The 16821-nt window shown below is 37.0% G+C and overlaps 1 protein-coding gene across 1 annotated transcript; it reads right to left on the reverse strand.

Moving 5' to 3' along the window:
* Positions 1-4994: 4994 nt before the first annotated feature.
* LOC145772502 (uncharacterized) lies at positions 4995-16320 on the reverse strand. The gene is made up of 6 exons (XM_082584374.1): positions 16242-16320; positions 15379-15540; positions 14970-15074; positions 12777-13009; positions 8973-9182; positions 4995-5936 (listed from the first exon to the last, which is right to left on the reverse strand). Exons 1-6 carry the CDS (start codon positions 16318-16320, stop codon positions 5709-5711), a joined length of 1017 nt encoding a protein of 338 aa, XP_082440500.1. The 3' UTR covers positions 4995-5708.
* Positions 16321-16821: the final 501 nt, after the last annotated feature.

Genomic DNA, 16821 nt, shown 5'->3' on the forward strand with positions numbered 1-16821 from the left:
TTCATCAGCATCAATGGACCACCTCCTCATTTATGGAATGGCACTGCGGCAACTCAGAAGTGGTTGCAGACTCATCGGTCGGCTGTGGATATTTAAGTTAAGCATTCTAAACTGCCCACATTGAATGAACTCAGATCTGTGCAAAAACTGTTTGCTGGCTAAAATCAAGGACTGTCGTGGTGCTTATAACTTAGCCCATAAAACCAAAGACCTGGCAGCAGGCTATTTGTTTTGTGTAATCTCGTTTGCACCAACTTGGAATATGCTTGTGCTGTAATTGGAGTTTTTTAAACTGTTTGTTAATAACTAAATGAGATTTTAGTGTAACTGTCACATTGGCAGCTTATTGGTTCTTACTAGCAAATCTGCAACCACAAGCGCTCATTTCAAGAATTGCATTTCCTTACTTTCCTATTGCAGTCAATGTTTTTGCAAGTGTGCTTAGGATTGGCTCATACAAATAAGTTTACAATTGAGTTAAGAGATTGCAATTAGCTCATGCAAATCGAGTTTCAAGTGTAGGCCTACGCAGTAAAAAAAAGCAAAGGAGATTGCAGTGTAGCAACCAAGCCAACTTTCAAACTTATAATTTTATATCGGATTCAACCACGTTTTCACGTTTTGTTGCTTCTACCTTTTTCTGTACTTCAAGCTATGTTTTAGCATGGGTCGTTTTTCGACATGATGTTCAGAAGTAAAAACAAACTGAACAGTGTTTCCTTTTAAAAAAGGTAAACATTGTTGGCTAATAACCTACACCGATTACTTATACATACTTTGTCTATCACAACACAGCTAAGTGTTAGAGCCCCCCCAAAAAAAATTTTAGGAATGCACCCCTGGTCCGGAGGCATGCTCCCCCGGAAAATTTTTGCAAAATTACACTCAAATAATGGATTATAGCGCTTTCTGGAAACACTTTCAGGGTAATTTTTGTATGAAATTTATAGGCAGATAAACAGCTATTAACTTATTAAAGGTAGCTGCTACACACGAACGGGCAAAAACTGCGGCTAAAATTAGAGAACACAAAAAACTCAGCTACACAAAAACCCAACAGAGTAAGCGATTCTGAAATTGCTTCCACAGATTAGTTAAAAGAAGCGTAAATCGCGTAAACTTTGCGCGATTTACGACTTACAAAATTTATTGGTGTCTTTCTGTGTATCTAAAACAAGTCCTGGGGGGTGTTAATAGCCAGATGTCTTGGAAAACGATATAAATTTATACAAATTATATTATATTTTCAACAAAGGGTTCAACTTCGGAATCCCAACTTTGAAAATTTGGGAGGGCCATGGCCCCTTTCGCCCCCCTGGCTACGCCTATGAGTCTCATTTTCGTGCCAACGTTTGGCAAAATATGTTTAAGTTTGACTAATTGCTTTTGACACTAAAAAAAAAAACTTTTTACAGAGAAATAAAACATTCAATAACACGTGAACAACATTCATAGATTGATTCACTGTGGCCACAACTGCATCAAACGTTTGTTTTCAACCAAACTCAAAAGACCGACTTTCAACGGCATACAGTGGCAATGCCTATCGCTAGGCTTACCATACGTCCCGTTTTAGGCGGGACAGTCCCGCTTTTTAACGTCTTGTCCCGACCGGTCAGCCAAACGTCCCGCTTGGGCGTTCAGCCAGCCAGCATAACACACGAACATTACCAATTAGCATGTTCTCGTTACTGTGTAGCGTACCGGTAGCCTACTTGCTGAAGGTGAATGCGTGATTTTGTTTCGTTGTGCCGACAACTGCAACACTAATTTTGAAGGTGTGAAAAGAAGAGGGCAAAATAATGTTTTCTTCAAAGTGAAAGAAGAGATTCAAAGAGATCTGACAGGGATCGGATGTGCAGCTCATATTGTTCACAACTGCCTCTATTATGCTATGGATACTCTCCCTGTATGTGTCGAAAGTCTTGTTGTGAAAATCTATAAATTTTTTCATATTTACACCGTTCGAGTTACTGAGCTGAAAATTTTTTGCGATTTTGTAGATATTGAGTATCAGCGTATCTTGCAACATGGCAATACAAGATTTTTCTCTTTGCTACCAGCTTTGCAAAGAATACTTGAAATGTTTGAGAGATTGAAAGTTACTTCAACTCCCAAGAAGGTTGTCCTACTCTCATCAAAAAATGCTTCGAAGAACTAACACAAGAGCTCTATTTGAAATTTGTTCATGGCAGTTGAAATACTTCAACGAGACTATTCTAAAATTAGAAAAGGAAAACGCTAGTGTCGTAAATGTGGCAGTGGCACATGTTCTGTCAGAGCTAAAGCTAAACTTACTTAAATAGAAAGAAAACAACTTCATCCCATCTGCAGCAATGACTCTCTTAGGCAAGCTAAAAGAAGCAGGCGAAGTAAACTTAAACTTGCTTTACAAAGAAGCAAGAGATTTTTACGATAAATGCTTATCGTATCTGGATCTTTATGATGGTTTATATAAAGATGTGCTTCCTCATTTTTGGATCGACCTAAACAAAGAAATATCCTGGGTGCGAGTGTGTGAGTCTGCGGAAAAGATCAACATAATGTTTGGGAAGCAGGTGATCAACAGCGACTCTTTTTTCGACGAACCAGTACTAGTGAAACGGCACATGTCTGAACGTTGTAAAGGAAGAGAGCTGGCAAAATGCTTCTTTGGAACAAAAGTGGGTCGAGATGTTCAAAGTATTTGAAAAAAAAAAATACACAGGCCTACGCGTTTCAAACTTTCAAAAGCTGGTAAAGTTCATGTTTTGTTTACCCGGAACATCCGCACCCGTAGAAAGAATTTTTTCCATCATGAAGAGCATGTGGTCTGAGAGCAGAAGCAAGATGCTAGAGCAGAACGTGAAAGCCGTTATCAAAAATACTGATTGGTCCTGCTCTGACTTTTACGAGAATGTAAAATTGAGCAATGTCATTTTGAAGAAGGTTATCTACAGAAACACTTTGTTATCTACAGAAAGTATGATTGGGCGAGTAAGTGAATTCGCAAATGCTTGTACGCAGTGTTAGGTAAATTCAGTGCAATTGGGAGTTACTTGTCGACTTGAAAACCGCAGGCTATTTTATTATTCTTTCTTCCTTTTGCTTTACAGAAAAGATCTAAATTCGAATTATTTTGTATCGTTAACATCAATTTCTTTCTATTTTTCGAACTGAAACCGATATTTAGACAGAGAATATGCGCATGAACTCTCGATGACAATACGGTCAATGAAGACAACCGGGATGGCTTTAAATGTAGGCCTATGTAATAATATCGGAAAATGTAAAGTTAAAAAATCACAGCTAAGTGGTCTTGGTATTTGGAGGCGTCCCGTTTTGAAGTCACAAAAATATGGTAAGCCTACCTATCGCTGCATATTGTGACGCAGTCACACAGGTCGAAAGTAGCCTAAATGTTATTTGTAGTAATTTATGTGTTTGTTTTGTATTGTGAATTAACAGTAGAACAGTAAATAACTATGTAACAAATCTTAGCTTTTGGCATAAGAATTTTCCCGAGAGCTCGAAAGCCATTTTCAAATACTCCGCGCAAGGCCTATAACAGTGGTTCCCAACCGGGGGGGAATTCCCCACTAGGGAGGAATTTTGCAATTTTCAGGGGGGGATTTGGTTTTAGGATTGTAAACCTTTTGAAGTCTAGTAAGTTGGCCTACACTAGAGCGTTAAAGAGGAAATTATTATTAGATTAACTCCCAATTATTTAAGCAACTGTTCACTGACATGGTTGCAGGCCATCACGTAGGCCTAGGTTTCTTTTTCATTCAAATACTCGATGGCTTTCAAGAGGAAACGTAACCAAGCGAGTGTTTGAGCTCAGAGACGAGCTTAAATTATTTTTTGACCTTTAAATAAAATTTGAATTTGTTTTATTGCTGATTGATGACAGATGGATTAGATTCCTTGCTTATTGGTTGATATGTTTGGTCCATAAAATAAACTGAATCTGAAAATGCAAAGGAGAAACACCAATATACGGTATATATTCAATCGCCATCTCCGTTTGAAGCAGATTGCGCATCAACAACTTGCACTGGTATCTGTATCAATGCGCCATTGACATATTGATACGATGTGAATTTACAAACTGTACTTCTTCCATGTTGGCTCAAGGCAGGTTGGAAGAAAATGATTGATTTATGTCACTGTCATTAGGAGATTGTCTTAAGGTACTAGAAGGCTGTGCTACTTGATTGCGAGGGACTACGTTCTGTCTGGCTTCTACCTTTCGATCAGCCTGGCTTGGGTGGCCCTTCCAGGAGCAGATGCCAGTACCGCTCAGCATTTAAAGATGCTTTGGAAGCTTTCACTAGCAAGCTTCATGATTGAAAGAGAAAAGTTAGAATGAACAATTGAACATGTCACCATATTTAAAGAATTATCATCGGTGCTAGTTTGTGACGGCAAAGAACAAGTTCTTCCAGAGTTGGAAAAAAAATTGATTTTGCATCATCTCACAACATTAGAACTGGAATTCATTCGATATTTTCCTGAAATTTATGATGATGAACTTGATTGAATACGAAATCCATTCACATTGTTGATTGAAAAACTTCCCGATAAATTGCAGAATGAATTTTTAGAACTCAAAACGGATTCTTGCACAAGAGACTTATTCAGAGAAAAATCAATCACTGGATTTTGTAATTCCTATCCCAAAGTGGCAGAGAAAGCTATTCGAAGTGTCCTCCCGTTTGCTTTCACTTACCCAGACAGCAAAATCCGTTATTTTTATATTGATTCAACGTCCACAGACGTTAAATCATTGCAAAAATGACGGATTTGCTGTCTGGGTATCTATGCAAATCATGTTTTTCAACTCTTGGAATTGAAAACAAAACAGAGAAATAGATTAGACTTGGAGAATGATATTCGTTGTGCTCTTTCCAATACTCTTCCACCACATTCATGAATTGTCGAAATAAAAAATCACAACCTTCACACAGACTGTTAAATGCATTGACTCTTATTCTTTGAGTGTAGGGTAGGCCTATTCTTTGAATAAAAATACGTTTCAGCGCCGTTCTTTTTTAATTAAATTATTTTAGTATGAAAAGGAATATTAGGCGTACAGGATAAAAAGCTTATTACTAGCGAAAGTTTAGTTTATTTTCCAAGACTTAGATTAAAATATTAATGTAAACGAGTTTTTAACAAACTAAATTTTTAAGCGGGGAATTTAGATTTGAATATCGACTAAAAGGGTCTACCGGATAAAAAAGGTTGGGAATCACTGGCCTATAAGAAGGGGGTACGGGAAAGCTTCAAGATCAAGCGGTGCTGGATCGGCTCTCGGGGTGTTCGCTTGAGCAACGCATTCTAAGGACTGCTTTCTATTCAGCGGCAACTAGTGCATGAAATAATTCCCTGATAACAACACTTTAACAAGCGGAAACTACTCTGTCAATTTCGGTAACCGGCCCTGCGTCAAAAACCTCTACAAGCAGCCTATGCAAAATTACCAGGAATAACCTATCAAGGCTTTGTCAGTCCGAGGATAAAGATTCAAAACCAATCAACAAATCATTCCGAACCATTTTTGATGGAATAAAATTTTGTTTGGTTTCGTGAGGCACATATTTTACTTTTTAATTACTCCAGCTGGACAAACTGTCGATGTAGGCTACCATAGCCTAAATTAAGGTACACTCGGACATCTGTATAGGCTAAAAAAACATAGGCTCAATCAGAATCTTGAGTTAGTCTTAGTACAAAACATCATTTGGGTCTAGAGTTTCTTCTAAAGCGGGTAGGCCCAATCGTTTTTCGGTTGGAACCCTTATTTTTCTTTCAACTTCGTTTGGTTTGCTTAGATTGGGAGAAGCAGGTCGATTTTCTACTATTGGCTCAAGTGCCACTCTTTTTGTTGATTTTTCTTCCGATTGCTTTTCAGTTTCTTGACGATGTTTTTGTTTTCTCTCTTTTGCCAGCAACTAAGTTAAATAAAATAAAATGTTTGAAACAATAAAACTCTGCATCAAAAACATATTTCTACTAGTAGCCGACAAATTAGTAAAAAAATGTGGTAGGCCTAGCCTACGTAGGCTATGGTACAAAGACGATGTGGAACAAAGACACTTTTATTAAATAGGCGATCTATCTTGTTTTCGTAACACAGTTGTTGTTGTTATTAGTCAAAATCAAAGAGTATGGGGAGTTATTCTAATATAGCCTACCATGACGACATTTTCTTGCTTTTCGTTACCTATTTTTCAAACGTGCCAAAATGACGATTGTCAACAACGGGTAGCCTATTAAGCCTATCTATCAACAATGCAATGGTTTTAAAAACTTTGCGAGAGCGTCGTATATAGGCTACCAAGAATTCAAATAGCCCCAGGCAACTAGTCCATTGATTTGTCTATTTTTTCAAAACTGTAATTTTTCTGGTTTTGATGGAAGCTTATAAGCTTATAAACACAAACTTTTAATCAAAATTCAAAGAAAATGAAGGGGTGTACCAGCAAACATCTATAGGATTGGCCCATGATACCAGAGAAGGATCCACAGAGGATACAAACTGATATGAATGAATCAACAAGTGAATAAAAAGTTTGAAATAATTTGTTTTGTAAACGAACTTTCATGATGACGCAAGAATGCTGGAGCGGTTGTCGCGACTGCACGATGCTCGAAAAGAGGTCGGTTTGGCACCGTTTGAAAGCACGCGTGCAAGTTTTGGCTAAATTTTGCCAACAAATGAAAGCAGCTAACTGGATGTCTATATGTTTTTTTACTGCTTCCAGTAGTCGTTTGTGTTTTGTCTTTAGCCTGCAGCTTAATAGCCTATACCATAATAGATTTAAGGGGAAGGGGGCAGAGGGTACAGATGCCCCGGGCCCCCCGACTTTTGAAGGGCCCCCTACGTGGAAAAAATGTGATTTTGTGTTATTAGTATTTTTTTCTTTTAGCCTTTGAAGTTTCTGCAAAACGCTGTGCAGTGCAGTGCTGGATTAATGCCACTGTAGACGTAGAGGTGGTTTTTGCCCGAGGGCCCCCATCTAAAAATGCCCCGGGCCCCCCATCAGCTAAATCCGGCCCTGTAATAGCGTATTAGTATATAGCCTACAGCAATATATTATTACTATATATTATCAAAAATGGACGCAAAGTAAAATGATTTTTAATCTGTCATTCATGTAATTTATTTATATTTTTTACAGTAGATTAAAATTAAAAATTAAGCTGATCGTTACAAAATGAGAACCAAATATCAGAGTCATTCAGTTTGTCAAATCAAAATCAAACGCAACGACTTGGACATGAAAAGCAAAAATCTTGTAATCAAATTTCGAAAAGTGCTTGAAAAAAAATAAACCCTTGAAGAACTTGACTGCCTCAAATACCAAGGTTATTATATTGCGATAACGGCACAAGAAGTGACTATAAGCAATGTTCTTGTGATGTAACGAAATGAGTTTCTTGCAGGTAAAATGGCGCGACAGTGGCGCTTAGAAGCGTGTTTGATGTGTATTTTCAGACTTTTTGATTAATTTTAGAGTGAATTTTACTATTTGAATTCTATAGAACAAATATGTGGCAGTTGAACAGTACTGTAATTGTTAATAACGCTGGTCAACACAATTTATTTTGCATGGAGTTTTTCAATGGCGATAGGGTAATTTGAGGGCACTAAAGCCAAATCTGGTGTTAGTTTTTGCTCATCACAATACGTTTTTGAGATACCAAAACTGTTTTTTAATTGTTTTTTTTTACAGATTCAAGTTATAAAATTTATATATTTCTTAGAACACCCATTTATGGAATAATGTTTGCAATGGAAGGCAACTACTCCCTTAAGAATGTTTTTTCCAAAAGTACTTTTGTGATTGGCGGCTTTCCTCTACTAGTATTTGCAAAGCGGGATGTTTGGCTGACCAGTCGGAACGCCTGGACAAAACGTTAAAAAGCGGGACTGTCCCACCTAAAACGGAACGTATGGTAAGTTTCTGGTAAGCTCTAAGTCTCTTCTCAAAAGCTGCAGTCTCGCAGGTCTCTTCGGCTCAATAAACGGTATTATGACTCTTTGTAATTATTTTGCCAACCTGATATAAAAAGATATGCTTTTGAAGCTGCTTTTGTGCGTGCTTGTATGGTGTCAAACTCGTGAGTGAGTGAGCAACTTTTACATAATTGGTCAATATGGAACATGCATACTGCAAAAAACGTGGTGTGATAGAGAACATCTGAGCTCAGATTCGGATTCAGCACTCCAATATTATCCTAAATCAGTTCTCAAAATCCATGCAAGAAAAACAAAATTGTTTACCAGTGTTATTTGAAAGTTCAAAAATGCATCACGGTACCGTGGACGTCGCTATTATAACGACGTTCACGACGGGCCGCACCAAACGTTGTCGCTGGGCGCGTGCTTGAGACTCTTGCGAAGGTAAGTATTCTGGGAATCAGTTAATATTATGAAATTGAGCTTTAATTTGTTGAATTAGCTGTACCTTACATAATAGTTTTCGTCGGCTTATGAGCGTACTTAGGCTGCATACATGCTAATTGACTTTTCAGCACAGATATCTTAGCATAATAGGTTATTGCTAGGATTTAATTAAAACGCAAATGATTGACAATAGGCGTACATTGTCCAGATTTTCAAATATTTATTGAAAAATATTCGAGATCTGGGTATTTTTACCTTTTATCACATGGGAAAAAGCTTATAAATTAGCAAATATTTTATCACAATGCCAAAGCAAACCTAGCCAATATTTTCCAGAGCCAAACAAATATTTAACATTCAAAAGTTGGGCGGAGCACCTGTTTTCAAATTCATTAAAGTTTCACTTTTATGAACTGTTGCATATAAGCTTGTAGTATTATAATGATTAGGTTTCCATTAATTAGAGATTTTATACGCTGTAGGATGAATTATTCTCCTGCAATAAGGGAGGTTTTTATTTACATTGAACTAAGCTTTTGTCTACTCCTATATGCTTCAAGATAGATTAATTACTTACTGTCGGGTTTTCATACTCCACTGACTTGTTTAAACTTATTTTTAGTTTTCTTTTAATGGCAAATTCTTGGGTTGAAATTGCGACTTTCCTTTCTTCATTGGGTTGTTCTAAATCTTTTCTCATCGGTTTTTCGAGATTTTCTATTTGTACAAACTTGTGTGACGCAACAATTTTTGCATCGTCTTCAACGTCATCTGTGTCCAAAAAAACCTGAAAAAAAGAGTGTTTACGTTTACCCAATCAGTATTTCGTTTAAAAATGTAGCTTTTTTCCTTCTCATACTCCAAGCTGCAACGCTCCAAGCGGTGGGATGGCGCAACGGATAAAGCGTTGGCTTTCCAATTATGCAAACCTGGTTCGACTCCCGGCTAAGCTGGTTGTTGAAAACACCGCTCACCTCTACCCAGGGTGTAATAAATTGGGTAGGCGTAGTTGCTGAAGTAAAGGCGGCCGAGAGAAAGGAACTGGCCACCCTACTCTCCTTCTTAGTACAATGAGAACCTTGTCTTCTCATACCCAACACTTGAATCAAGTATGGGACCCACCTTTACCTTTACCTTACTCCAAGCTCTCTTTTTCATTACAAAACGCCAACAAATACATCAAACTAAAACTATTGGCTATGAAGTAGGAACAGACCCATTTATATGCACTGTAGCCTATAATAAGTAAGTAAATCGGTGTTTATGTGCATCGAGCTTAAAATTAATGTCGTTTTCACTTAAGAATGTAACTGTACGTCTAACAAAAACGATGTTGAATTTAAGCTTTTAATTAAAGTAAGCTAAGTTTAAGTAGAACTGACAAAAGCGGTAGGGTGACGCGCCGGATAATATGATCGCTTTCCAAGCATGCAATCCTTGATGTTGAAAACACCGCTCACCTCTACCTAGGGCAGTGGTTTTCAACCTTTTTTTGTGGAACGGAACCCAATGAAACAATCCAAAAGCTCGAGGAACCCCTGTTCAATAATTTAATTGCCTTATGCAAAAAACATTATTTGATTAATAAAATTGTATTAGAATACTACTTAAAGCGAAGAAAACATGTCGACGAAATTTGGCGGGAAAGCAGAAAGTTAAAGGTAATCGGACCACAAGAAAACAACGAAAATTCGGGATCTCAGCAAACGTGTTAAAGTGTAGCAAATTTATCAATAGTGGCAAACCTAATCAATGTTTGATTAAATTTAAACAATATGCATATACTGTAATAATAAAATAGACTCTCGGGTTTGAATGTAAACGTGCGGAACTCCTAGACTTACTGGCGGAACCTTAGGGTTCTGCGGAACCCTGGTTGAAAACCATTGACCTATAGGGTGTAATAAATTGGATAGGCGTATAGTTGCTGAAGAAAAGGCGAACGAGAGAAAGGAACTGACCAGTGACCACCCTATTATGGTTAGTGCCGAAGGCTGAGTACAATGAGAACCTTATCTTCTCATCTCTATATGCTTGGATTAAAGTATTTACTCACCTTGACCTAAGTAGGCTACTTTGTTAGCCTACTTCTAAAAGTTGTAGGTTACGAAAGTTTATTATGACTGACACAACCCAATACATCATACGACTTTGGTTATAGGTAGCCTAGAAGTTTGCAGTTGCCATCTTAGCAATGGTATGTTGTTACTAGTACTTAGGGCTACCATACGTCCTCTTTTAAGAAGATCTGTCCTCTTTTTTCAAGAAAAATGAACTGTCCTCCGAGGACACTAAAAAATGCTCAAATGTCCTCTTTTTTGACAGTTTGGGTTTTTTTGCTTATATTTTCAACGAGATTATATTGCTTGATGACGTCTCAGCGACGGCTTACAGGAGTGGTAGGCTATTTGTTTTCTGAACTTTTTTTATAGGCTACCAATGTAACATGCTGATTTACAAATTCTACAAGAAATTGGTGCATTTTATGGAACTGTTGTTGAACGTTCATTGCCTGGTTTATTAAGATATTAAACGACATTTTAAAGGCCATGCTTACACTTTCACAAAAAATACTCTTTTATCTACAGACGTTTTATATTGATACAACGCTTGTAGACATTATTGATTACCAACTCAGTTTTGTTCGTTTGTTGCTTGAAACAAACCGAAACGAATGTCTATGAGTGCAATGTGTATAACATCTAACCTCCAGCAAAAGAAATCGTGGAATGGATAGGCCTACAGCTTTGCAAGGAAAGGAATAGCTTTTTAGTTCACGCCGTTTTCAGCATCTTTACGGTTATGTGCACTGTGCAGCCTACTGTTTTAATCATATTTCTTGCAAGTAATTTAACAATTTCGTTAAGGCTTACCAATGACCATTCCTTGTTGAAAAAAGCTAAGGTTTGGCTACCTGGAGATCGTGCATAAAATCATTTGTTTTCTTAATCTTAAGGAAGCACAAAAGATGAGAAAAAGAGGTTAAACGTTCAGGTTCAGCCAATCTGTTTTCTTGTTTTTTCGGTAACTTTTGCTGCGTAAGCCTACCCTATAGGCTACTATAATGATTAGGGCGATTTTTGTTACTAAAGTTACATTTTTTTTGGTTGTACCAATCAACAAAAAAAATGTAGAAGCAAAATTTCATGGTTGTGGGGTCAATATTTAAGAAGTTATAACGTCACCAAAAGTCACTTTTTGTGTTTTTAGGTTACTTTTCATTTGTTAGGTCACTTTATTTTGCATACTTTTTTGCCTAATTCCCTTGTTTATTTATTTTTCATTGCTACTGTAGAGATGAATTTACATTCTATGTAGGCCAAATGCCAAGACTTTTAATAGATCTTCTACTATGGTACGGATTTTAAGTTTGCACGAGCCCATGCTTGTTCGTATCGAGTGTATTCCCGAAAACTCGTAAAGTAATTTTTTCGATGAAAAAAATTGTGTTTATTTAACCACTTCTTTTCCCTGCAACAGCTAAAGTGTTTGATTGACAGAAACTCTGCCAGAGAATGTTAAACATTACATACTCGTACATGTACGTGTAATTTGAATGTGCAACTATAATTTGAGCACAAATTGAAGCTAATTTAAATGTTGTTTTTTTTATGTTGGATTGCTGCTTTTTCTTTCGCTTTCTTGTTTTCGTTGAATAAATATACTTTTTGGTTACTTTTTCGCAAAAATAAAGTCACTTTTTTGAATTTTTTAGGTTACAAAAAAATCGCCCTAGTAATTATCTAAAATGATGTAGGCCTAAACGATTCTTCAAGCGTAAAGTTCTCTTGCTGGCGAAACGTGTCCTCTTTTTAGGCGATGAAAATATGGTAGGCCTACTAGTACTAAAAGAAAATAATTAGGCTATTCTAAAATTCATGAAAAAGAGGACAACTTTCTTTAAAGAAGCAATAACGATGTAAAATCAATGAAACAGCAAAAGAATGAAGTCTTGTTATCTCAGAATGCTGTTTGATCAGGTTGGTGAAAACTGAGTTCTTCGGCTGAGCATTTGAATATCAATACCATTTTCAGGATCGAAAAAATTGCGACATTTTGATTTTAAGCATCCTAAAACAGAAAAACCATACTCAAAGACATATGTTGTTGAAAAAGCTTGCTAGAGTTTGATAGCTTCTGTAGCTAATTTGACAAACCTATATCAAACCGATTCTTGTCACTGTCTGTTTAGATAAAACCGGGGACTTCTTAAACGTTTAAACCACGCTTAGCAAATTTACAAAATCCAACTCTTAAAATTACCCCAAGTAAATTCGATTTTACGAGGTGATCTAAGGTAATTCATTTCAGTTTTTCGACCAATGGTTTAAGCATAGATCTGACAACAGAGGCTTTTTCAGTGCAGGATAGATTACATTACCTTCTTTTGTTCTTTATGACTGTCAGTTTGTATATTTTCTTTTGCATTATTTTTTGTATACGCAACAGCAATCGCAGGGTTTTGTTCTGGTAACATGGACTTTTGAGGTTCCTCATAGGCGATTTCTACAGGTTTGTTGAAAGGATTTTCTTCTAGTATTTCACCAAATACTTCATTGATGTAATGGACTGGGTCTTCCATCTCTAAGTGTTTGTGTTTTTTGGATAGATTGCCTACCAACGCAACATAGGAAACGACTATCAACAAATTTAGATATGCAATTCAGAAAACATATAGCACAAACTTTGATTGAAAAAAATGGGTTTGACTTTAACAAAATATCATAGGCTACCTTTGAATGAACCGAACTCCCCAGCAAGCAAAAATTGAAAACATAAAACATTTTTTGATTTCCCTGAGGCGCACTTTGCAACCATTCACGCCACACCAGTTCAGGGGGAGGGGGTAATCCTATTTTCCTTTCAAATTCAACATTAGCCCAGATTTTAGGATACAACAATATATTCTAAAATCCTTGGCAAAAAAATTTCAATTGTGAGTCCAAACCTTCCTTTCCTACCCTAAAAATTATTTTAGTTTAATATTGCCTTGTAGGCTATTGTATGCACGCCAATTTTTGTTTATGGCATGTAAAGTTCAAATATTGTTTGCTACTGTACCAAAGCACTTTAAAAATTTTACACGACAGCCGCAAACAGTTTTTCTGATCTTGACTTCATCGTAAACACGGTAAAGTGGTCATTTTGGTTTATGCGCATGGCTACGCGCATGCACAAAAGTGTGACATAAATACAAATAGTTTGTGTGAAGCTGCTTATATTTAAGCCGCCTTAAATTGACCAATTGTGTGTTTTTATGTACCAATTTGTTGTTCCACATTGTCAGTTCGTAAAAACATAAAAACACACGATCGACTGGATTGGCAAGAAAAGGGAAAGGCCTTCGCTTAGCAGTAGGCCTAGTCTACCACAGGCTGAATATGATGATGATGATGATGATGAAATTGACCAAAACCTATCTCCAAAAACTATTTTTCACAAAATAAAGTCGCATTTAGCTTGTTTTGTAATGATAACTGATTACTGATAAAACGTCTTTGGCTTCTATTAATGTATAAAAAGTTACTTTGCATTTTCGATTTGCTTCCATTCTGAGATTCTCGGCTTAACTCCTTTTCATCTTGCTGTCTATTTTATCTGCTCGTTTCAGTTTAGCCTACTTGCGGAGATCGACTTGCCCTTGGTAAGAATGCGTCTGCTGTCACAACCAATTGAAACCTTCAGGCTGAAAACTGCTGCTCAAGATGCTTCAACAACAATGTTGAGTGTAAAGTTGTTGTAGGTCTAATGGATGGTGGTCGACGAGAAGTGGTTGTAAAGAAAGCTTTATCAAAAGTAGGCTACACTTTTCTTGAAATCTACCGTATTTTCCAGATTGTTTTATAAGCCAAATATAGAAACCATAAGCCAAATATGGAAACTTGGAGAGCTTTGACTCCACGGCAGTTGGTAAACTTGTGAATGTGTAGGCCTCCTACCATGGAAGACCAGCCAGCTTGACCCTACTGTACATCCATATAGCTCAGCCAGCTTTGGATATTGACTATAGCTTGACCCTATATTCATAAATGCACATTTGACTTCTTTTATAACTACAAGTACGGCTGTCTTGCAACATTTTTAATGTATTTTAGTATAGTAGCAATCAGTATTTGAACTTTAAATGCCATAAACAAAAAACGACGTCCATGCAATACAAGGCAATTTTAGGGGAAAAGTAATTTTCAGGGTGGGGGACAGGAGGGGTTGAAAGAAAATCTCAAAAAACATATGAGGTTTTAGAATATACAGTTATATTCTAAAATCTGGGCTAAAGTTGAACTTAAAAGGAACCTTTTCCCCTCCCTAAAGTTAAAAAACGCTGCTCGAGCACAAACAGATAGCCTATTAGTTACATGACTGATAGCCTACATAACATCCACATGGGATAATTGCAGTCGATTATACGTTTTCATCGGGCCATGGTTTTTATTTAGGGTCAATTAAAATGATAAGCCTACTCAATTTCATGAACAAAAATTAAGCGCAATAAAAGTACTATTCTAATGCACTTTCAATAGAAAAAACAAATAGTAGCCTATACATTTCCATTGTTTGCAGTTAGTCTAGATACCTTTGTCGTGTTGTTGTCGATTATATGTTTCTATTTTGATTTTTTGTTCCTTTGCCAGTGCTTCATACATCCATAGTGGGTAATGGTTATTGCATGAATCACATTCTAAACGTAATATTGCAATTTATTGTTGCTCTTCTTGGTAGCATTATGTACAGTAGCTTAAGTTGGTTTAGATTTTGATCAGATTAACGTTCTGTGCACTAGTCGGCCCCCGATCCAGAGCGGTTAAGGGAATGTTCGTCGGATTGACAATTGTTCAATCAAAATAGCACCACAGAGCAGTCGCGGTTATTTCCGAAATAAACCAAGGTGGAAGCCAGAACATAGCCTACAGGCTAAATTAAACAGATTAAAAATTGCATCAAGTTTAGTAGGCTATGCAAGCTATAGCCTATAGGCTACTTACTATAGTCATGTTGTTGCGAATTTTGAACGTTTATTTCTTTTGTAGTTCGACTTCTTGCTCTGTTGTTGTTTCTTTTCAAATAGCCCAATCGATTCAAGGTAAATCCAATGATACAAACAAGCAAAATGATCCCAAAAGTACCACAAACACAAGAAATGAATACTGCAAACATCAAAAAAGAATCAACAATATTTTTCGTAGTTTTTTAAAAGCAGCCAGTCAGGAGTTCCCAAGCATTACAATTCGAGTAGATGTATGTAGGATGACGAAATTGAGACGACAGCAAACGTTCTCCGTAGACTACCTTTACCCCACGGGTAGAAGACGCTTTGCCTGGCTGGTCCTAAGACTGTCGGGAGACGACCACAATTACTTTAAGGCGGACGTGTTGGTCTCGATTCTTTTCAAATTTTAGGGCGCAGTATCAACGGAATTTTGTGCACCAATGCTCTCAATACGGCCACAACATTTCCCCAGCCCTGGCTTGGCGTTCTTACCTGATAAACCAACCATTTTGGCACAGGTCGCCCGTTCCCTTACGCCGCCCATAGCCTACCTCATTTATACGGTGTGTGGTTGGTCCGTTATTAGGTCTCTTTAGTTTAATTTGTGTCAGCAGTTGTTCTCATTTGGCGCTGTTGATGTTGATTCAAACACAGAACAGTATTACTAATATTTCTATTCTAAAAGTAAAAAATATATAACCAATATAATCTACACATGGTCTGAGTCAGATACTGTCATGGTTGATACTGTCAGACCGTCTGACAGTATCAACATGAACTGTCTTTTTTCAAACTACACATTATCACAACGCTAAGCCAATGTTGAGAAGTCAAGCTATCGAAAAATTATAAACTCACTTGTTAAATCTTGTTTCGTGCTTAAAAATCCTGTGTTGGCGGTTTCTGAGCTCGTCATATTTGACGATGAAGTAGCCATAGTCATCAATTGTAGCACAAAGCTCAAATAAGCTCTTATTCTTCAATCGACGCTAAAATAGCGGAGATGTTTACTTTTCGTATCGACGTCTTTCAGGTGTTCATTGAGACCATGCCCAACTCTTTATTCTGAGTAAAGTTCGGAACTACGCTTGTGTACATTGTAACCCTAATCAATCTTACTATAATTTTATTAGAATTACTTTGCATCAGACACAATTGACCATATCCGAAACATATTATATTAATAGGCTATGTTTAAAAATAATATATTTGCATTAAAACAGTGACGTAGCTAAAAAGAATATTTTTAGGGGGCAAAGCAACTGTTGAGGAGACAACGTTATTCATCATGAATAACAATGGTATTAAAACGTTATAATAGTAGTAAAACATTTTTTGAGGCGAGGTAAGATAAAATTTTGGGGGGAGTGCCTCCCCAAGCCCCCGTGGCTACGTCTTTACATTAATATCATTCACTCAAAATGTCGCTACTGCTGTG

The sequence above is a fragment of the Aplidium turbinatum genome, chromosome 6, assembly GCF_918807975.1.
Source record: "Aplidium turbinatum chromosome 6, kaAplTurb1.1, whole genome shotgun sequence".
Taxonomy (NCBI): Eukaryota; Metazoa; Chordata; class Ascidiacea; order Aplousobranchia; family Polyclinidae; genus Aplidium; species Aplidium turbinatum.